Genomic DNA, 23824 nt, shown 5'->3' with positions numbered 1-23824 from the left:
TCGATATTTCGTTGTTTAGATGTGTGTTTACCATTAGGAGTCCCTTTAATTAAATAAAATGAAAGCGGGTGTTAGTGAGCCAGTGACGCTGTGAAAGCGTCGCTGTTCTCTATGGTATTTTGTGAATTAAAATGTTTTACAACAAGAATAGATGTACAACACCGTTTATTTTCTTTCTTTCATAGATAGTTAACCAAGTAGGGAAGTTTGAAAATATATTAATAGATAAAACTCCATAATATAATATCATAATATAATTACCTTGATTGGACCTAAAACAGTATTTAATGCCTTTATATTTCGTAACAACACGAATGATTCTACAATCTATAAATAACCAACAAATTGTTAATTCGATCGATTAATTATAAACAAAACAAACACAGTGAAAACATCTTAACCTTAATACTAAATTAATATTAACTTGCATAATTTTCGAATTTTCTCAAACCGAATTATATATTTAAAAATTCTTGACAAAATTCGAAAACAATGGACGTTTTTCGAGCAAGTTTGTGATAGCGTAGATCTTTTGTGCCCTTGTGACAATGGACCAACGTCTAGAAACTAGAGAAGTGTTTCAAACAAACAAGTTAACAGAGTAACGTACACTTTGAATAAAGTAAATATGCACAGTTTTTGTTTATATCCTTTATCCCGATTATATTTCATATACCATGGACCATCGAGCGTGCAAATGGACGACACGTGTATATTAACTGAATTAGTAGGTTAGTACGCAATTTGTAGAAGTTTTAAATAAATTTAATTACTCCAATTGTGGCTTTAAATGACAATATTTATTCCAGTCTTAACTCTTAAGGGTAATCAGAATACTACCAACTATGTATTATATAGTGCCCTTGGTCATTTATAATATTATCAACCACGTATTATATACTGTCCCACTGCTGAGCATAGGCCTGCTCTACTGATGTTATTATAGGTCTCCATAACTTCTAAAATCTTTAATTACTGTCCTTTCATAGTGTTTTTAAAGATAAAGGTTATAAAGCTATAAAATGTTAGACTTTATAATGAAACGTAAATTAAACGGACCGTAAGATCCGACTGAAACGCGTTTATGCGAATCTGAATTCGATATAAACTTTATCGGTTTATTATCAAATCTATAAAGTAAATTTAAAAGTTTTCGTATCCTGGTTTCGTAAATATGACTAACAGACTTTATCCTTGTTATTATTATAGGTAAGACATGAAAATTGATAATATTTATTGTATTTAGTTTCAAAATAAACGATGAAGTAGTAGAGATGTCATAAATCAATAGCGAGTAAGAGAACAAACATTTCGTGAAATATTTACTCGCAATGCGAACAATGTGCTTTTCTTGAGATTATTAGAAAAATCTTGTTTGAACTGCGCTCAGGTCATTAGTTCTCAGTTGCTCCGCCGTGCCGTCCGCTTGTACACTACCTGAACCATACCGTGATCTGCGATTTTCTACTCTTTGCACTGCACAATAAATTTTAAATTTCTCTGCACATAACTACACCTGAACAATCTTGTCTTGCAACATTATTTTCTTTGCTTTCCTACACTGCTCTTACTGAAACATTTCTGGCACGGACACTTGACACTGCTACATATTTTTCAAAATTTACAAAAGTACAATGCATTTTATACTCTACTTTTCAGTGAAACAGACTAAACTCAGGTTTAGGTTGGATTGGCACTTAAAATAACACACTGGTGCATATATCTACATATACCAGCCAGAATATACTAATAAGATTCTAGTATTTACCCCAAGCACCTCGCATGTACCTCTTTGAGAGATTTGTGTGGATTCTAGAAATTTTGTAGGTATAGATGGTGATGGAAGACTTAGCAAAATCTAAATAATACATTTCCAACAGCTACATTAAAGACGATGAGTGGAGTCCATGCAGCGTCACTTGCGGTGAGGGATGGAGGAAAAAGGAAGTCCATTGTAAGATATTTTTGGAGTTCAGCAGAACAATAGCAAAGCTGCCAGACAGCAAATGTATGGGTCCCAAGCCAGCTGAAGAAACGGAGAGATGCGTTATGGAACCATGTTCCATGGCCTATGGGACCTCATACGGAGACTCCAGCGCGCCTTCCTATAGTGGAGCTGACAGGTTTGTGGAGATTAACATTCTAGACCAACTAAAATAAATATTAACCCTTCTAATGCACTATAATCATCAAAATTATTCTCGTACAGAACTTATAAAAATCTTGATATAAAATGTTTAATTTTATATAAAACTACTCATTCAGATACTTAAAACTTAACATACCGACTGAGCTATATTGAAAATGTTATTTAAACTTTATTTTATCGTGAATGGCAAGACATAATGCGAAATAATATTACTACTCAAGTACTTTACATATTATCAGTTATTTATTAACCCAATAAGTTGTTCTAATAAACCATTATCGATAGAATCTTGCACGACATCGTTGACCTTAATTTTAAGATACTCCACCGCTCTTGGCACTTCTTGTAAATCAGATTCTGGTTCAACCCTAGGTCCATTCAATATAGCTTCATATTCTTCTGGTACAGTAATAATTCTCAATTCCACCAGTGCTCCCAAAAGACCAAACGGCAAATGATGTTTAATATCATTTTGAAATGTTACTAAAGGATACAATTCTGTCACATCTAAATTATATTTCAATAGAAATGATTTTAGACTCTCATAGTACACGCTTTGTAAATATTTGAAGTGTTCAGATCTAAATTTCGAATCCGTACATAGATACATGAAATAGACGATATCAGTAGCTGGATTGCAGTATCGCAACGTTTGGTAATCTATGAAGCATACTTTCGTCGTCTTGTTTTCCTGTAACAGAAATAGATCGTATTAAGGTTATATCAGTAATAACTGATTCCATTCACGTTAATGGACTATTATGGTAGATGGATAATAACTGGAAATGTTTTATTGTTCCTATATTACTAATCTTGACATATTATTTGTAAGAGAATAAATGAGTAAACATAATTAATCAATTACTTCATTTCTAATAATAAATTAGTAGGGAAGATTGATGACAGCTGACGCAAAGCCTCTTCTCTTTTATTCTTCTGACGCATTAAGATTATGGACCATAGTCAGGAGCTAATTAAGTCTGTAATTTAAAAACAATAAAGTATTTTTTGTGTCAGCTTACCTCGTAATTAAACAGCATATTGTTTATCCAACAATCTCCATGGCACAGCACATTATGTTGACCAGGTTTGACAAACATTTGTAAAATGTCCACTACATTACTCTTAATTTTGTCTAATTTCTTCTTAGCTTCCGCATCTGTCACTAATTTCACCGACATTTCATACGATTCGAAAAAGTAATATCTTAATTTACTTTTATTTAAGAAATTATTTTGGAATTGTATATCGTGGAATTCTGATTTAAGTTTTGTGAAATATTCTAAATCTTTTTCTTTACACACGAAAGACAGAGCGTGAAATTTGGCCAATTCAGACATCACAGCCGCTACTTGGCTAACTTCTAAATTCTCAAATTTCGCGAATTTAATGTCAAGTACAAATCCTTTTTGCAGCATATCTTCCAAAATAATTACCTCGTTTAACTTTTCCATGTTGGAATAAAGACATTCGGGCATAACAAGCCGCTCTTCTTCATCCAAACATTCCTGTAGTTGCTTAAATTTAGTCACCACTTGTCTGTAAACACTAGCTTCTCTTTTATGCAGTTCATGGAACAGTTCCTGTCTTGCAGTGTTCACTAATGTCTTAACAATAACACTTATTTTACTAACCTCATTTCTGATAAGCACTCTGAATATATTTGCTATGTAATTTTCTCCTTTCTCGCAAGCATAATCAACGTGATATACAAACTCTTCGATTCCTCGCAACTTAGCTACTTCTTCAATACAAGTGTGCAGCTCTATACAATTGAATTCATCAGGTTCACTAATATTTACGTCTAGAGACATAATTTCACTTCCGATAGTACGCGACGATAGATAAGTACTGATGAAGTGTTCTTTAATCACTCCTGATAACTCTTATCAGTTCATATGGTCTTGATAATCTTGTATCGAATATGTAGAATTTGAATGATAAAATTTGGTATGAAAATCTAAGCTGTTAATTTTATAGTGATAGTTTTCGTATTTGTTAATCGAAATGCTGTTTGTTGCATACATAATCTAATTACTAATATGATAAGTTATTGAATATTGGAAAAAATATATATCAAGTTATTTTATGATGACTGACAGGGTTGTACTGAATTTTTCATTTATTTGCAAGTTAATCAAGGATCTGCTCTTAACTAAATATGACTTTTTGTGCATTATATAAAGTACCCACTTTACATCTTTAAACTGATTTTAAAAAGATCAATACTAGACTTTCTTAACCGTTCCTCTCTGGTGGAAACTGCTTTCCGAACTGGTGACAGAATGAAAATTTGACTAACTCTAAAGCATGTTTAACATTTCACAGACATAAATAAATTGTTCAATTTCATTTAGATGGGTATATTCGCATCAATATTCTGTGTTTATTAAATTTACCTTGAAACACTGCTAGCCATCCTTTGATCAGATTAGCGAGTCCACTATGTTAGAGAGCTCTCAAATAGTACATTCTGAGCGTGCATACAATATTGACCGCCATAAAAGCTGTTCCAGGAACTCGATTGTTTCAACTCCGTCTGTGTATTCGAACGAACTGAAAATTCCGGTGGTCCGAATTAGTCTCTGTTAAAAATATGGCCTTGACAACGTGGAGATGAAAGAAATAACGAAAGAAGCGGTCGATATTACATTGAGCAGTTTTAGGTCCAAGTTACATGTGAAACGCTCTTATTACAGTTTTAACTGTTGGAGGTATACATATTTTAAAACAAAGTCAAGTTCTGTCTATCTGTGTGTTATAGATTTTCTCAAAATCTACTGTACCGATTTTTATGAAATTTAGTATGGAGATAGTGTAAGACCCTGTGAGGGTTACAGGCTTCTTTTTATCCTGGGAAAATCTATAGCGGGACTTTTATAAAACGACGTCACACGGGCGAAGCTGCGAGCAAAAGCTAGTAAGCAATAATTACAGAATACAAGTTTGGTCAATTTTTAACTAAGTGCAATAGAGAATAATAGAATACTCGTGGTGGTTCAGACTGCCTGCGCAGCCAAAAGTTTCTGAATACTGCGGATGGCATCGGCTAGGGTAGGACCGCGTAACATTCAATTATTAAATGAAAATAACATAATAAAAAGAGAAATAATAGAAGAATAGATTAGCGAACGAGGGAATGATTAGCAAGAGAATATGGGAATGACTGACAGATTTTGAGGACCACCATAATAATAATTTTATTAACAGTAAACAAATACTGAGTCCATTGATTGATCCGTTTATTAAGTTGTTATTAAAAAGTTGATAAACTGATAAAATTCCTCACGCGATTATATAAATCAGTAATTAAGAACATTTGTTGATACAAAAGATCGATTGTTGATCAGTTTACTGATCGATCTGGTAATCGTAGCAGAAGAAAAAACCATACTTCTTATATCTTACATTATGTTTGTAAAGACATTCAGATATTTATTAAAAGGAAACCCTAGTACCTGAAAAGTTCTCTATAGGAATTTTGAAGGTATGTGAAGTCTACCAATCCGCGGTAGTCTAGCGTGGAGGACTAAAGCCTTATCCCTCGCAGTAGTAGAGGAGGTCCGTGCCCAGCAGTGGCACAGGATATAATACAGGGCTGAAATTATATAATATTGTTAGAAAACTAATTCGATTTAAGTTAAAATAAAAACATAAATATCACTGACTACAGAAATACTTTTACAAATACTTCACCAACCAACCGACTCGACTGTCAACAACCAACTGAATCGGTCTGTCAAACGTTCAGTGTTTTTAAAGCAAAAAGTGGAACAGATACCCTCACTAAAATATTTTATGCTAACAATATTATACAAACTTTAATACTGTCGGATATATCTGTATATTCATCACATAATACAACTAAATCCTGGGTCCCAGAAGTTAAGAACTAGACTCACTAGGTAAAGGCCACGATTTTTTCGAGAAAAATACGATTATTATTCCAAGATGGACTCCAACGTACATCAGCTAGAATACCCAGTGACATAATGCATCTCTTCACAGCAGGTCGCTGATATATGGCACGTCTAGCAACATTAGAGTCGCTCCCGGCTCCCCCGGGAAATCTTACTCTTGGAAGGAGAAAGGTTATACCAGTTGCAGCGCGTCTTGCCTTAGTGGCGTGCAGGTATTGTATATTTCATTTTAAATGTCTAGGACTAAATAGAAACCCTAGCGCCTATAAAATTCATTACATCATAATTATTTAAGGCGGATAAAGACAAACGGCTTTTTCTGATCCAAATCAGTCCAGCATCTAGAAATTGTGCCCGATATGACGATAGGCTCGCCCCCTATCACACATGGGACCGAACCCACTTGGCGAAAAGTGGGTGCCTTTGCATTATATGGATATCCTCTGCGTATCAGGATAAATGCGTGATGTGTATGTGTGTGGAATTTAAAGAGCGAGTCATCAACAATTCCAATAGAACAAGATCAATAGCGAAAATGCTCCAAATCCAAAAGAACATCTTTATTACCAACCACTTCAAAGTTTTTATATTTTAGGAACTAATAATTCAATGCGTAAGAGATGAAGATGGAAAGAATGCATCACCGTACATGTGTGATCCATTAACGAAGCCAGAGAACAGAGTGAGGACTTGCAACGACCATCCCTGTCCACCCAGGTAATATTTTAACAGCTCATATCTTAATTCTGTATTATAGTTATTTGCTTACAGTACCGCAAAGGTGTTTCTGATGGGATCCCCGGATGGGGTGTTATTTAATTTTCCCTTAAATGAAACATGACTAAACATCCGAAAGCGCAGCAATCATCAAAATTTCATCTTCTTATATCTGAATGAGCTAAAATATCTTCATAGAGGCTGTACGATATTTGTTTCTTTAAGAGGGTATAGACCCGTTTATTAAAATGATATTTTTTTAAAATGGCCATTATCTCTCCACCAATACATTTTATTAATCAATATTCAAATTATGGTTTCGCTAATTTATTTTGCGGTAATTAATTAATTAGAGAATGGAAGAGATAAAACACAGATTAGTTGACTAATTAAAAATATTAACTGACAAGGACTTAAAAAAAAATTATACGTATATTTATTACTTATATCAACTAAAGTCAAGCCGTATAAAATTAATAGGAGGTGAGAGTATAAAAATGTAATTAAACATTTATTTTCAGATGGAACTACACTGAGTTTTCGCAGTGCACCAAATCTTGTGGCATCGGAATACAAACCCGAGAGGTCACCTGCATACACGAGGTTTGTGTTATATCCAATTGGACTTTCGTGAAAAAATTGCGAATACCAAACCCTCGCTTCGGTCAACATGCCGGCGTTATCAACTCAAATCAAACAAATTTGTAATTCCCAGGTGACCCGCGGCGGGACCAACACGGTAGTGGTGCCTAACAGCATGTGCCCGCAGCCGCCGCCGCCCGACCGTCAGTACTGCAACGTGCTGGACTGTCCAGTCCGCTGGCACGCTGGCGACTGGACCAAGTGCTCCAAGACCTGCGGCGGCGGAGTCAAGCAGAGAGACGTCAGTTACTCGTTCACTAGCTTGGCCTGTTATTATATAAAATCATAAACATATAGGACAGTAAAGTTGTTGTCCAAGATGTCAAATCTTGCGTTAAACCAATGTAGGATTCTGGGTTTTTAATATATTTAGAATGTTTGATGTGGATTATTAAGATTTTGTTCTGATTAAATGGTAAGTTTCTCGCATAAATCTCATTCAATGACTGTCTGTATTGTGGTGCTACCAACCACTGCTTACGAAGTGCTTTAATCCTTAAAAGTGTATGGCTCCTGCTGACATCTCTCAAACCTGACTTGCTTTGGCATACCAGGTGGAGTGCAAGCAGATAATGGCGCAGTCCCACGTGGTAGAGCGGCCGGCGTCGCTGTGCGCCGCGCCGCGCCCCGCTCACACCAAGCCCTGCAACACGCGCCCCTGTTTGCTCGACACCGCCGCGCCAGAGATATCGCTCGCCAACTCTTCGTATATTCAGCACGATCCTAAGAAAAAGAAGGTGCGTAGAGACATGACTCGTTCTATAAGCTCTTCATCAAACCTGATAAAAAAGAATGTAGGGGAATACTGATGAGAACATAGTCGATTAACAAACTCAAACTTGCATCAACTCAGTCTATATGAGAGTGTAAACTCTTAACATGTTCGAGGTACGTTATCTTCGTGAAATTAGCGAGGAATGGTATTCCGTGTGCCAATTTCAATTGTCATAAATGCGACGAGGTGCATTACGTGCTTGCTACTATTCATAATAATTTATATAGGGAAGCAAGCCCTAGGACTCAACTATCCATGAAAAAAGAGTAAATTTTTTCGATTCCAACAAAATGGTATCTAATCTACATTAAGACATTACTTTGGAGCCATCTTGTAATGTTTAATATTTTTATGTTCTTTATGGCATAATCAAAATAATAACCATGCTTGTAGGTAACGGTAAAAGTAGGCGGTTCCGCGACGATATTCTACGGAACCCAAGTGAAGATCAAGTGTCCAGTGAAAGGATACAACAGAACGAGGATACAATGGGCGAAAGACCATCAAATCATATCAAAATCCAAGAAATACAAGATTTCTAAAAAGGTAAATTTAATAAACAGCGGCGATAGCCTAGTTGGGTGTGGAACGGACTGCCGAGACGAATGTCCGCAGGTTCAAATCCCAAGGGCACACACCTCTGACTTTTCTAAAATCATGTGTGTATTCTTTGTGAATTTATCGTTCGCTTTAACGGTGAAGGAAAACATCGTGAGGAAACCTGCACATCTGAGAAGTTCTCTATAGGAATTTCGAAGGTGTGTGAAGTCTACCAATCCGCATTAGGCCAGCGTGGTGGACTAAGGCCTAATCCCTCTCAGTGGTAGAGGAGGCCCGTGCTCAGCAGTGGGCAAGTATATAATACAGGGCTGATATTATTATTATTAAATTTAATTCAATATTACCTCATGAATTTAAAAATTCTTTCTTAATGCTCACTTACGTTACATATAGAAGCTTACTCATCTACGTCTTCACTGTATGTCTTTAATTATTGTTAAGAATTTCATTATGTAAATTCAAGGCAGTAGACGTTATTTACTTACCGAAATCTAATGAATTGCCATCTAAAAGTTACTTCAATAGCTGCCAATTTTAATTACGGTATAGTTAACAGTAAGCTGACAGAGAGTGTGTGATGCCAAATGTGCAGTCCTGGATTTGTAAATAGGCCGTATAGGCCTCGGTCTATGGGCGGCAGCCTCTTTGTGGCGGCAGATTTCAAAGGACGCTCACGCGATTTAATTAATAATTCGTTTACTTAACTTTAGTGCCTTCCATAATACAAACAAATGGAAAACTACTAAGTACATACATCAACCGACCTACATGGGGCGCCGAAAATAAAGCAGCCTACACTCATAAAAAATATAAATCCGGTATTGCTAAAGTGTGCAATATCTTATCCATATTAGGGAGCGCTTCGCATCACGTCCCTGTCCCTGCGCGACCACGGCGTGTACACGTGTGTGGCGGGGCGCTCCAGCGCCAACCTCACGCTCGTGGTGAAGCCGCGCCCGGGCGAGTTCCCCTCCAGCGAGGAGATCGAGAGGCACAAGGCCCTGGACGAGCCCTCCTCGCCACTGTCGGACAGGTCGGTACTGTGTGTTAATATATTAATAATAGAATATCAGCCCTGTATTATATACTGTCCCCTAGTTCGGCACGGGCGTCCTCTACTATTGGGACAGTATATAATACAGGGCTGATACTGTTAAATCATGAGTTATCGCTGTTTGACCACATTCATTAAGCAATAGAGATTAAACTTTTTTATCCATATTGAATGTACAAGCTTAGACGCTTTTAATCTACAAGATTATGCCAACTAATTTAACAGAAAAGGAAACGTTATATGTCCTTTTTAGCTTGCTTACAAATTTATATAGCATCTTCACTGTAAGGTTGATTTGATCTTGGTTTCACTAAATTTACGCCTGAAAGCGATGATAGACATTTGACAATAACCTTAGCCACAACATTACTGATGGCATTTGGCAGACTTAGCTTATGTAAAATATTATCATAGAAGCAGCCTTCGAAGGCAATTCTATCTAATTTAAAATCTCCAGTTTCTCTACATTAAATCCATCAGTCTTGTAATTGATTGTACCTACTATGTACGATAGTCGATGAATATTGCGATGGGGTACTGCACTGGGACTGATAGCCGGATTCGTGAAAGTAAGAGTCCTATGAATCATTCAAGATAGTCATTGATAAACCTGCACTAACAGTAGAGCAGACGGGCGGTACCGTGCAATGATCGGCGGCGCCTCCGACGACCAGTCGCACGAGCAGCGACCAGGCGACCAGAAGAAATACAAGAACAGGCAGAAGGGTAAGCTATTACTTCTATGACCTATTAGACAATGGGCCACAAATTACCAGACAGTCGTTAATATCAAATTTGTACTCCTTGAATGAATTAATAAATAATAAATGAGCAGTTGTTTATAAAGTAACAAATTTGTTAGTGCATAAGATTCATTCATTATGTTTATCGTTGACCCAGTTTCTTATTCCCTAAATGGTAGGCAGAGACGCAACTGGTGCATTTGTTTTTCGCCATGTGTTTCCTTGATGTGATAGTTGGCAAGCCTATTGCCATATCGGGCATAAATTTCGTACTTTAGTAAAATATAATAAACACAATAAAATCAAAATTAAACTATTTTTCGGATATCCTAAAAATAATTCAATTTTAATGTCTAACATTCGCGTAAACATATGAAATCAAAATAAATAAATAAATACAATAAAATACTTTATTTATAACGTAAACACAAGTTATAAGAATAATTACTATTACTAAATTACATTTAAATAATTTATATAATGTAATATTAGTAAAAAAAAGGCACAAGATAAACCAAAGAAGCCAGCTCGAGCTGGCAGGTAAGGGGAAATAAAAAGATAATATATACTGTAGTACAATTGATGTTAAGAAAAACTATTGAAGTATACATTAATGTTTATTTATTTCTTGAAGGTAAAATAGATAAAGTACGAGAAACGCTGTACGGATCAACAGCAACGACCAGTACAAAAGCAACACCAAACTACAACTCACAAGCGAGGGATATCTACGACGAAAATGAGGTAAGAGAGTTTGATCCTTTATGGTCTAGTAGAACTGTTTGTGTGGGTAAATCGTCGTTTACACGTAAAGAATAATAAGGGTTATAATAGGGTAGCTCCCTATGTTTTGTAATGTATGTAATGTAATTATTGTTATGTAAAAAATACGTAAATGAAATTAAGCATATTAATATTGGATTTAATAAAATTAAGCATATTAATATTGGAATCATATTTGGAATATTGTTGTGAGCAAAAGATGGGGCGTGGTCGGGTAATTGCGCTTTCTCTTTCTCCCGCATGCAACGTTATGGCCAGTGAGAAGATGACGTCATAGTTTGCTACTTTTATTATTTAACAGCAACCCCTTCAAACAAATTTTTAACCATTTTATAAATATATTATTGCATGGATTTTGAAAATCCTTTTCTGTTACATTTTGTATGCATACATTTTTGATAAATGTCTTAAAAAAAGTAGTCAACTATCCCAATATGTAAATTGTTTTTATAGGTTAATAAATGGTATAGAAAAATTTATGGATTTGAATGCTAATATTATTCAAGTGATATATAGCACATATCCTGAATATCAAAAAGATAGTGTATATAAACCTATCTGCATTACGGAATACTTAAAAATCAAAGTAATCAAAATAAAACGAATACAGTACTCACATCAATATAGTTTTACACAGTACTAGCTTTTGCTCGCGGCTCTGGCCGCGTACAAAAATGTTTCCGGGATAATGTTGTCCCGGGATAAAAAAGCCTACATATTTTAAGTAATATTTTAGCAATAAGTCAGCGATAACTGCATACAATTATATGCAGTAGTTGTTGCGTTATGCGTGTACAAACATACAGACTAAAATTCTAAGAACTGTTGTTCCGTTGCTCTAATAAAGACTTCCATTATTCCATTTCTTTAATATCTATAATGTACAGAAATCGGCTCGTTACAAATTTAATTTTATAAGTAAATTTGTTTTGTCGAGTTGTGCGCGAGGCTACTAATAACTTCATGCTATCACAATTATTTGCAGTTAAAGCTGTCTAATAAAAAACTCCATATGTTCATAAAGATTCCTTATAAATAATTGAAAAAAAAAAGATAGTTATAGTTACCAATATAAAAAGGTTCTTCCACCCAATTGGGTTCAAGAGAACAAATGACTATATCATAAATATTTTCATAATGTTATCAACGCGTTAACTCCAAGTTTACAGTTAATGACGCTCGTAAAATTTATGAGTTATTTTATGGAAGCAATAAAATTATAATGACTGGCTTATAGCACGCTTTTGACGGCCAACTTATCGTTAGTATCCTTGATCGTTGTAATAATGGGGGTGGATCTGGGATCACCAGGATTTTATGTGGGTACCCAATAAATTCAAGTGAGAAATCTTTCTATTTCGTTTTAACAGCTACACTGAAAACAAACATTTGGAAAAAATCGTTGCTACAAAATATGTTTATTTTGTCAATATCTAAAAAATAAAACCTGCAATTAATATGATTGTAAGTAAAGACAATAAACTTGAAGGCGTGTCAAATTTATAATACTGATCTTAAGATTAGCAAAGGTAATATCGAAGATTATAGCACTCATCCGACTATTAGCAAAACCCGTTTTCATGTCAAGACGCAATGGCGAGCGATCAATGAATATAATCAAAAACAAAGCAACTATTATATTTCGACGTCGATATATATGTACTACGTACTTTATAGTTCGACTCCTTTATGATAAACGACGATTTACTTACGCGAATATACCAGCTTATGTGCGTACTGTTACCTAACACTGCCTTACGAACGCACGCCGCTTGGGACGTTGTGGATTCAAGGAGAGCGCGGTGTCTTCCCGGATGCTTCCACCCAATCGGAGCAGTTCCTCCAGAGTCCTCCCATGCCTGCATTACCTAGTCATGCAACTACAGGTGAGGCGTTACCAGAATAGACGGGACTTATGGTCTTTTCCCGGTCTTTTCCCCGGTCTTTCAGGTTGTGGCTTGGCATGACCCGTAGCTAACCAGTTGGTTTTTTGGTGTTTTGTTTACAGTTGTTTGGAATGCGTTATTTCGTCTTCAATAAAAATAAATTCATTTGGTCTGTTTTTAATATAAATTTTATATCACGGTAGTAACTGGTTATTTTTTTAGCAGAATATGGATTTTGTCATCAATGTACTTGAATTCTAAATGGGCTGAATCAACGTGCCTAATTACATAAATGTGCTCTCTGGCAAAATTATCTCTAATTTGATATTTTTCTCGCTTGTTTATTGGTAAACAGAATATTTTAATTAACTCATTGATATTTGGTTTCATATCGCTGAGCAATTAGGTCCTTGCGTCATCATTTAGACTAATTCATTAGGTAACTCCATGCACTAACTAATTGAACAGTAAATAATTTTACTTGGTTTTGTTATTTTGGTTTTGTAGAGTTGTGGTTTTTTGAGTAGATAAAAATATCGATTCAACAACCTAGACTAGATTTATATTCTTAAAACTTATAGATCTTACACTGATCTATTGAATTCCCTGCAAAAATTACGTTACGTTACGCTCAGGTCTTCCGCAGTTCAATCAAAAGCACTACGTAACAATCAGTAAAAAAATCCACAAATAAAAAACATGTAACATTGATATGTTCAGATGTTTTGGAATTTCCAGACGATCGGCAATTCGCGCGGACAACGCACAGTCGACTCTATAATAATGTACCAGAACCACGGTACACCTACCAAAACGCGAATGGTTACTATGAACGACAAACAATTTGTGTTCCCCGAAGACGATGACTCCGATATTATTATAGTCAACGAGGATTATAACAAACACTTCGATGCTAGAGTTGAGAATTTGAAGGAAGATGACATTGAAACTACTACAGAAGTTGGGTAAGTTATGTTTGAGAGTGTTCTTGATATTTCATTCTGTTGTAAGTAATAAATGTTTGTGCTAAGTTATTAATAAAGTTGAGTAAAAAGATATGTTATTGACACGAGTGTTAATTGCGTAGTAAGCGGTAACGAAACAAGCAAAACAAGAGAACACACAAATACTTCTAAAAATGGAACACATAAAAAATACTATAGTTACAACAAAGGTAACATTCTCCAACACTTTCGATTGTGGAGAATTTAGAATTGATATATAACAATACAGAACATTGATAACAATTAATTATGATGGCTTGTAGTTTATTATTAGTATTATAATTATTTGAGAATTAGATGGTATACAGTGGCGAATGGTGTAATTTTCCAAAGGGGAACGCAAAACAATACATGGGTACTAATATGAAAATCGTTTTGGTGATAATATATTTTACAGAAATTCTACATAAAGGGAAAGCGGCGGGAATCGGGTTATATGGACCCTTTGCCAATTGATCTAAAGCTAAATTGATTGGAATTTAAGTTTCTAATTTATTTAAAATACGAATATCTTTTGTAGCGTAACAGAATCATTTGACGCAAAGGAGTTTATTTGGATGACGACGGAGTGGTCTCCATGCAACGCGGCCTGCGGCCAGACCGGACATCAAGTCAGAGGCGCTGTATGTCAGGTAGCGTTTAAACAATAATGTATCTTAAATTGAGAATCATTAGCTCGGTATTAGGTACTCATATATACCCGTCTTTATTTACGAAGACTTCTTAGACTTCTAACATATTAGCATTGTACTTCATTTGGGTTTTTAGTGATTTCACCTTAATTGAGCCTACTTCTTTACACAACTGGCTACAACTTTACTTGAGTAAATCTAATCTTTTCACAACAGCATAAGACCTCAAATTCAACAACGACAGTGGAGACCAACGAGTGTGTGCTGCGAGGTTTGACGCCGCCGAAGGTGGTCCGAGAGTGTGGTGGGGACAACTGCGCCATATGGAGGAGTGGGCCTTGGTCGCAAACCAGGTGTCTGGCCAGCGGGGCCGGTAAGAAACTACGCTTCGGTAATACCATAATCTCCTTTAGTAATATTGTAACATGCGAATGTCTGTACATTATTGATGTTAAAGTAAAACTAGTATAGGGGGTCTTTACTAAAATATTCCAAAAACTGTTATTTTCGCTTTTGTTCCTCTAATAAAGAACCCTATATTAGTTATTCTTCAATCAAAAATGTACAGACATCCTCCTGTTACAATTTTATCATATGTAAAAATATTTCGTCTACCAGCAATAGCCCGTCGGCGCGTGGAGTGCGTTTCGGACAACGGCACGGTGTTGGGCGAGGCGGCGTGCGACGCTGTGGGCCGGCCCGAGCGCGTGCGCAGGCACCAGCGCCGCTGCGACGCCGCCTGGGACGTCGGGCCCTGGACCAGGGTCAGTATAGACCCGCCAATACATATCTATATGTAGATTTGGTCGCAGCTCCGCTCGCGTGAAGGTTACGAGGTTACACTTTTAGAATAAGGCCTGAGCAGTGTTTATGTGGCTGATGATGATGTGTGTTGGTGTTTAGTGTGTAGGCGTGTGCGGGTCTGGGCGACAGCACCGCGTGTTGCGCTGCGTGTGGCGTGTGGTCGGCGCGGGCGCAGGAGGCGCGTCGGGTGTGGTGGGCGCGCGCGGCGTGCGGCGGCGCGAGCGCGGCGCGGCGGGCGCGTGCGACTCGCTGCAACGCCCTCCCGTCATCAGGGACTGCGTACTGCCGCCCTGCACCGGGACAGGTCACTATTACACCTATAAACAGTTACCTTAGAGTCGTATTAATAAATGCAAATTAAAAGCAAATCCTATTTCTCACTTCTTGAAATATCTACTCGTTAATTTTGCGCAATCCTAACCCGACCAATCCTTCCCCATGCGTAATTTTTTCCTCATTTGTCCTCCCATTTCACGAGTATTAAATAACCTCAACTCCCCTCAGAATCAGCGTGTCGCGACACGTCCCGTTTCTGCGAGAATGTTCGCGCAATGAACATGTGCGCGCTGCAGCGGTACCGAGCGCACTGCTGCAAGACCTGCACCGACTGACTCTAGTGACCAGTGGCACAGTGATACACGGGTAATTTAGGGGTGGTTTTTCAATCATGTTGGGGTAAGATCGGATGTTTGGGTAAAATCGGACGATGGTGAAAGAACGGATGTTGTGGTAAGCCCATGAATCCATCGGTCTCAATCGTTCGATCTTTGGGTATATTTATGTAGATTCGAATCGTGTTATGTACTTCGTGAATTACTCTACCATTGATTCAAATTACTGCTAAACCCTTTTCTTAATTAGTGAGAAAAAATTATACTACTTATATTGCAAAATGGCAGTTGAGGTCGTCGTCGAGGTTGGCAGTACTTTTGAATGAACTATCTTCTCTGATTCGAACTTACCCCAACATTATATATAAAGTTTATTCATAATAACACAAATTAAAAGTTGCAGCTCTACGATTAAGGTTTATATTCAGTCGAAGTATATTTGAGTTGTTATAGTGGATTATGTATGCCGATTGGAAAATCAACCCTCTTTGTAATAAATTGTGTAAGTGAAATTCCAGATAATTATAGTATCCTCAATCCATAGCCTATAAAGTCACGTCTAATGGTGTCCATTCCATTACGTTTCATATCCCACTCTGCCAACAACAACAAAAAAGCATTTTAACGCAAACTACACCGAGCACTTGTGCCTCCAACTTTAAAGTTAAAATTTAAAAACTCACAAAAATGTAACAGAGCAAACAAAAGTAATACACACGCAATTAGCTAGATCAATTTCTGTCGTAATAGCAAAAAACATTGCCAAACAAAACGAAACAATATTACGTCTCGTTTATATGTAACAATTGACAAGGGTATTGTTTGACATATGTTTTGTGCCGACATCCGCCGGTTTTGACGTCCCGTTTCTTACGTTACATGAAAAGAAATGGAAACGTTAACATTTTTGAATAGACATTTTCTGAATGACAAAACTGTCGAAAATATGATAGTATACGTGAAACGGGTTAATTATTTCTCAGTTTGGTGTTTTCCCGCCTAATTTCGACATTGTCCGCCATTTTCAATAAACGATTCGAAACGGTTTTTTCGATCTATTTAAAAATGGACCAATCAGAATAATGCAATTTGACAAGTTTACAAATGAGTTACTTTAATTGGTTCATTCTCGAAATCGGATTGAATATTGAGATCGATTATTGAAAACGGCTTTAAATGTAATATATAAATTTTCAATAACTTTATAATTATATTTTGATAAATTTTTAATCTGCGTTACATATTATTATTCACTTCCGAAATAAATAAATAAAAAATGGTGTCCTGAAATGCTGAGAAAATTCATTCCTTGCTTCCCTAAATTATTAAACATTTAAAGTAACTTCTGAAATAAATAAATTGAAAATGGTGTTCAGAAATGCTCATAAATAAATTTTTTGCTTTAACATTAACATTTAAAGTAGATACGTCATACAGATTATTTTCAACCACCATTTTTAAAAACACGTACGAAGTTATATTAATTGCCATTTTTATAATGGAATCTCTTCTTTTCTATTTCTTTTGATGATTACGTAATATTTTTTTCGCTAAACACTCCTAAACATATAACTTGATATCAACGTAATTAAAAACACCGAATTTTACGTTTCGGCTCATCCAATAACTAAGACCATTTGAGTATTATCTGGGATTTCACACAACTATTTTACCCATCAATACAAAACGCATATACTAGGGGCCTTATTCTCTATGCCACATTATAACAGTATGTTACAATAACGTAACGTATCGCGTCGCGTTCAAGAAATTGGAATAAAGGATACCATTCCACAGTAATCACAAAACGTAACAAACATTTTCACTGTTATAGAGAATACGGCCTCAGGAACGTTTTATTTCAACTAAGCACAAAAACCATAGTTCTAGTCTAACGCACCGAGGGTGCTCCCTCGAAACGTTTTAGATTTTAGACATTTTGTACCATAATACTGTTGTAAATAAACGGACAAAACCGCACGCTACGCTTAGCTCTTGTATGTAAACAGATGCACAAACGATAGTTGATTATATAGAGTAGAGAACATTGCCAAATTAACACGGGGAAGTGTGGTGCAAGTGGTATTTGGAGGATATTTATATTTACGGCGGATCAATCAATCCATCTTCGGATCGACTGTAAAAATTAACCAATCGGAATGAAGTTTGTAGTACTTATAAAATATGACTACTATTATAATTTACATAATAAGACTTAACCTTTCATGTCTCAGGATGGCGAGCAGTGGAATACCGAACAATACTTTATAATTCAATATTTGATTGTGTTTTTGCTGTTTATGGGCGGTCGTGTCGCTTAACATCAGGCGAACGGCAAGCTCGTCTCGTCATTCAAAGCAATAAAAAAAACTTACGTTGATTGGTTGATTCTGACTATTGATCCGTTGTTAAGGGTTGTTGTTATTGAAAGGAGCGTTAGTAAAAATGATAATAGATCAGTTGCATTGACTTGATAATTCAATTCGACATAAAAATGTCATAAAAAACTTGCATTTCTAGCAAATCTTTCTCTCTTTTTAAATTATCTACGTAATTATAAAAACTATAAAGACTACTTAATATTATACCTGTATTATATACTGTCCCACTGCTGGCCACGGGCCTCTTCTACTAAGAGGGTTTTTAGGGCTTGTTCAACCAATCCGTGTGGCTTAGCAGGCTTCACATACCTTCGAAATTCTTACACAGAACTTCTCAGGTAATCAGAATTTCACACGATATTTTCCTTTACCGTTTAGGTAAGCTATAATTCATAAAAATATAACTTTGTTTTTAGAAAAGTCAGAGGTGCATGCCCTTGGGTTTTGAACCTGCGGACATTCGTCTCAATCCGTTTCACTCTCAACTAGGCTATCGCCATAGTTAAATTAATCGAATTGTTTAACAATTTGATAGTAAATTATTAGCTTAAGCTATCGAGCTTATATGAATCTCGTTTAGCTAATTATAACCTAAAAGGTTAGACAATGTGTTGGATTTTTGGTTAAACAAATTGCTAAAGTCTGCCTCCGATGGTTGAAATAGTGTATCCATAATTTTGTATTTTTGTCGGATAGTCTTTCGACCTTCGGTGGCAAAACATTAGCTCCATTTAGACATTTTCTCCTCCAAATATCACTTAAAATTAATGTTATACGCGTACATTTATTTTCACTTATACGTATTATATGTATATGGGAATGTGTAATTTAAAAATATATATTGTAGTTATGGATAAGAAATTTCTGATATAACTTAAAAGCAATACGAATCGCTTAAAATTATAATGTGTATATGCTGTTACAGAAAGTGTTGTTAAGACGAGCGCAGATAGTGGTTTATGAACGCAACAACTCTAACTTCTTAGTTATCGAGATTATTTACTTAATTAAGTACCAACCCTATATTATAACATCCCACTGGTGGGCACGAGCCTCCTCTAAGTACTATTGAGAAGGTTCAAGCCCTAGTCCACGTTGGCTTGATGCAGATTCGCATTTTGTTTCCTTGCAACGCCGTATGGACACCAAAGTTAATCGGCATTTTGGCTTAACAACTATATATTGAGGCATTATGAACTCTATCGATATAGAAACAAAGCATTTATTGAAATACCGGTACTGCTAGATTGAATAATATTCGATTTTTAAACGCATTATTATCAATTGTACAAATTCGTATTTTTTAAATAAGTTCGTATATATTCGTACGTTTATACGTACGCATGCGTTTTCGTACATCGCTGTCTGCGCCGTCCTCTGTTCATGGAACAGATTAGTGAATATAGCCAATATCACTTTGTTTGAACAAATATCATTTTAATGTTTAGTGCAGTATTATTAAATAAATTTATAGATAAACAATATGTTGTCAATTGTTAGGTGGTCTCCACCCTGTATATAATAGCTATAATAAAGGAATTATTTCAATTATTGACATGTGTCTTTGAGTTACGGCTATCAATTGGGAGAGGAATTTTAGGAGAAAATATTTGCTTCTAATATATACGAATGTCTAAGTGGCCTCTAGACTTTGAGTACTGCTGATAAATACTGAGATTTAACTGATTCTGAGATTTAATTACATTAAAAACGATATATCTTTTAATTCATGCTCGGAATTACTAAATAAAACAATTTTTCCTTGATCTTTTCAAATAAAATTGTTTTTAAATTCTGTTAAAGGCGCCCGCGACGCGACGTAAACATTTGTCATATTTTAAGCCCATTAATTTAGTTTATTTGTTTACAATGCTAGTCAGTTTAACAAGTTTGACATAATCTTGTCCAATAAATGACACTTGAAATCAATATTTCGAAATCAGACACTTTTCGTTAAAGCACATACGTATATAAATTTACGAGTGTATAGTAAATTCTAAAAAAGTACTAAGGGGTCAACCTTAAATAAAACAATGTGACACTTGGCCTGCACAACCTCTCACTAAATACTATTAATGCTAAATATAGTGCTGTCTTCTTCTACTCTAAATGAATGACAGTGACAGCACGAAGTTTTAAATATGTATAGCGCTAAACATGTTTAGTAACGTTGTACAAGCCAGCCTTAGAGCCTTCCGATGTTGTTACCTAAAATCAATAATTATCAATTTTATATAGGTAAAGGAATTGATTTTAAAACATGAAGTGAACATACTCGCACGCTATATCTGAATCAGGCATTTGTCGCGTTCTATTTTTAAAATGTGTGCCAGCCACTGGTGCATCTTCAATCAATAACCAAATGAGGTTTTAGTGCAGTTAAACGACAAAATCTGCGCATTAAAAACGCACGAATCCGTCATAGCATCGACGCCTTAAGTAAAGAATGCAGCGATCCTATTGGTGGATTTTTGAATTTAGAATTACAAAACTGACACGAAAAACAAAAGAGTATCTTTAACACATACGAAGGATATAATTATTTAAATAGTTTTTAATAGAAATGCTTTGTCAGGCTTACGATTAGTCATAAAATATGACCACAATTTTTTTATGCGCTCCAAAATGACTAAACCGGGCATCTGATGGTGAGTTTAATGCAGTACAAAATCTAAAAAATATTTTTAACTCATTAATTGAATTGCGTGATGGTTTTATTCAATAAAATCAGATTACATCGGTTTATTTTTTAAAGCTCTCAAGTTGAATTGCATAGTAGGATTGTGAACCTTATGTACTTAATAATAAAATACACCAATACTTTCATCCAATGTACCCAAACAGTTATTCCAGAACCAAATATTATTTAGTGCCATTTGTTATTATAAAATATAGACATGTTTATCAAAATTGACGCATTCCATTATGATGTTCACAGCGTTGTTAATTTTTAAGAGTTAAGTCCAAATTGTACATTGTACCAAGAATTTTCAAAATAAAAATGAATATATATGAATTATACGAATAAGTTACGGATTGTTGCGTTTTATTTATCATCCTTGTGGTAATGTGACGTCACACTTAGTGGCAGTTTGGGGGGAGGGGGCGAACTGGGAAACTGCCCCAGGGCCTCGCTATACACGAGTATTCTCTCACAGTGCCTTACCTGAAGGCCCTTAGGTCCACCTTTTTAACCAACAAAGCATTATCTACAATGTTTTATTTGCTAACGGGTCCTTGCGCTGGTTAAGACCGCACTGGGATATCCTTTCCTATATTCCTTTACGCGCTCTGTATGCCTACCAATACTAGAGCCCTAAAAACAATAGATTAAACCAACTAATTGGTGTCAACTGCGCTGTTATACCCACACGAATACTGGAGCCGTAAGTATGAAAACATTTCAAAGCATTAACCAACATTGGGCAATAAAAGTCGACTTCTGTGTGGTGAGTGAGGTATTTGGATTTTTCTGATCAGTATCAGCCTGGAGTCTTGAATTTGTGCCCGATATGGCGATAGGTTCGCCCCCTATGACATCATGGGTCGGAACACACTTGACGAAAAGCGGGTGCACTGGTTGTGCCTCAGCATACTTCTTCGGGGATAAATGCGTGATATTGTGTGTCTATATTTTGAACAAATAGTTTATATGGACATTTGAGTCTATAGAATATACGTCAATGCTTTCGAGGAATACGTCAACGTTCTTACTCGATACGATACTGAGTAAATTCCCGCTAGGAGTACAGGCCTCCGTAACACAACACATGTAGTCCCGATTTCGCACGCAATAGGCCTGATTCAAATATGGAATGATTCCGCCCGTCGCCCTAGGGCTTCAGTTATCTACGTCACAGCATCACCGCTGATTGGTCGAGACGCGCTCCGCTGCGCCAACGCTGATTGGCTTAATGAACGAGCAGCTGATTGCGACAGAGACTACGAAACGCTGAAGGAGGCATATATTATGTTAATTTAATTACTCGGTTTGTTTTACTTACGATGCGACATTAGATTTATTAGTGACAGAACAAACATCTCGATCTTAAACAAGAAGTGGATTGTTATACTTAATAAATAAAGTTCTGGCGTTGGTACACCAAAGACTGATAATCTCGTCCTCATAAATAAAGAATATATAAATAGTATTTAGAAGATAATGCAAAAATGGGACTACAATTATTCTATTATTTACCATTTTCTTTAATATCATTTTTATGTATTAGTTCTGATGTTAATGACAGATACAGGTCTTCCAATGCACTACGTATACCAAGATACAGGATAATTTAAATATTATATCCACAAATGGAAACATTTCCTGTGTCCCTAGTCAGCAGAATTATGACTGCCAGTCATACTAGATGTCAACAGCCACAAATTGCATTTTAACTTTTGTTCTTACAAACAATAGATTTTCTTTACTAAAATAGATTTTAAAAAGTTTATTTTAGATGAAGAAAAATAATTTTACAATAAAGTTCATGTGTACTCAGCTACATATGTGGGTGACTATACAGTGCCTACCAAATGACCTGAAATACGATATAATATAATTTAATCATAAACCGACCTAATTATCATTATTAGCTCCAATAACCTTCAACCACACGTTTCGGATTACGTTTTAAACCAATAAATAAACCATAATACCTTAAACGCATTGCCTCGTCTGATATTTCGGTACTCTTGTAAAACTAATGCTAGCCCGTGTGCACACGGACATGACAACGCGCTGCAATGACTGTGACTCGTGTGTGAACAAGTTCGTCTTTCAATGTTACAGTAGATGATACAAAATGTATTCTTTAGCTGCTTTTCAGTAACACTTCTGCGTTTTCTTTAGTATCTAAACATTAATATGTAACGGAAAAATTTTGTTCATAAAAACAGGGACAGAGAAGTATAAAATTTTGCAAAGTTAAGTTCACATAGAGGAGTGCAGAAAAATGAAAATTACTGACGAATATTGGTTATAAACTTAGCATAACTATAATAAGAGGTCTTGTGGGAGTGAAACGGACTGCCGAGACGAATGTCCGCAAGTTCAAATCCCAAGGGCACACACTTCTGACTTTTTTAAAGTTATGTGTGTTTTTTTTTGTGAATATAGCTGGCTTGCGATGAAAGAAAACATCGTGAGGAAACCTGGAAACCTA

General features: G+C 35.9%; 2 protein-coding genes across 12 annotated transcripts in view; one reads left to right on the top strand and one right to left on the bottom strand.

Moving 5' to 3' along the window:
- LOC115455890 (protein madd-4) overlaps window positions 1-21699 on the top strand; it is a 416434-nt gene extending 394735 nt beyond the window's left edge. For 6 of the 11 annotated variants that reach the window (XM_037445332.1, XM_037445321.1, XM_037445327.1 and 3 more), the window contains 17 exons: window positions 1881-2123; window positions 6158-6281; window positions 6665-6786; window positions 7308-7389; window positions 7502-7669; window positions 7983-8165; window positions 8597-8749; window positions 9619-9797; window positions 10441-10544; window positions 11196-11305; window positions 13138-13230; window positions 13951-14195; window positions 14755-14866; window positions 15083-15239; window positions 15485-15630; window positions 15770-15974; window positions 16175-21699. In XM_037445332.1, coding sequence (XP_037301229.1) covers window positions 1881-2123; window positions 6158-6281; window positions 6665-6786; window positions 7308-7389; window positions 7502-7669; window positions 7983-8165; window positions 8597-8749; window positions 9619-9797; window positions 10441-10544; window positions 11196-11305; window positions 13138-13230; window positions 13951-14195; window positions 14755-14866; window positions 15083-15239; window positions 15485-15630; window positions 15770-15974; window positions 16175-16281 — 2533 coding nt within the window. In that variant the 3' untranslated portion in view covers window positions 16282-21699. The remainder of the gene's footprint in view (window positions 1-1880; window positions 2124-6157; window positions 6282-6664; window positions 6787-7307; window positions 7390-7501; window positions 7670-7982; window positions 8166-8596; window positions 8750-9618; window positions 9798-10440; window positions 10545-11195; window positions 11306-13137; window positions 13231-13950; window positions 14196-14754; window positions 14867-15082; window positions 15240-15484; window positions 15631-15769; window positions 15975-16174) is intronic. The other 5 variants (XM_037445350.1, XM_037445344.1, XM_037445339.1 and 2 more) reach the window with 5 other exon arrangements.
- LOC115455893 (uncharacterized oxidoreductase dhs-27) lies at window positions 2164-3996 on the bottom strand. The gene is made up of 2 exons (XM_030184684.2): window positions 3172-3996; window positions 2164-2840 (listed from the first exon to the last, which is right to left on the bottom strand). The coding sequence occupies exons 1-2, from the start codon at window positions 3961-3963 to the stop codon at window positions 2385-2387; spliced, it is 1248 nt and encodes a 415-aa protein (XP_030040544.1). The 5' UTR covers window positions 3964-3996; the 3' UTR covers window positions 2164-2384.
- Window positions 21700-23824: the final 2125 nt, after the last annotated feature.

This window comes from Manduca sexta, chromosome 5 (assembly GCF_014839805.1).
Source record: "Manduca sexta isolate Smith_Timp_Sample1 chromosome 5, JHU_Msex_v1.0, whole genome shotgun sequence".
In the NCBI taxonomy this organism is placed as follows: Eukaryota; Metazoa; Arthropoda; class Insecta; order Lepidoptera; family Sphingidae; genus Manduca; species Manduca sexta.
Note: the sequence above shows the minus strand (reverse complement) of the source record. Positions and strands in the feature narration are given on the sequence as shown.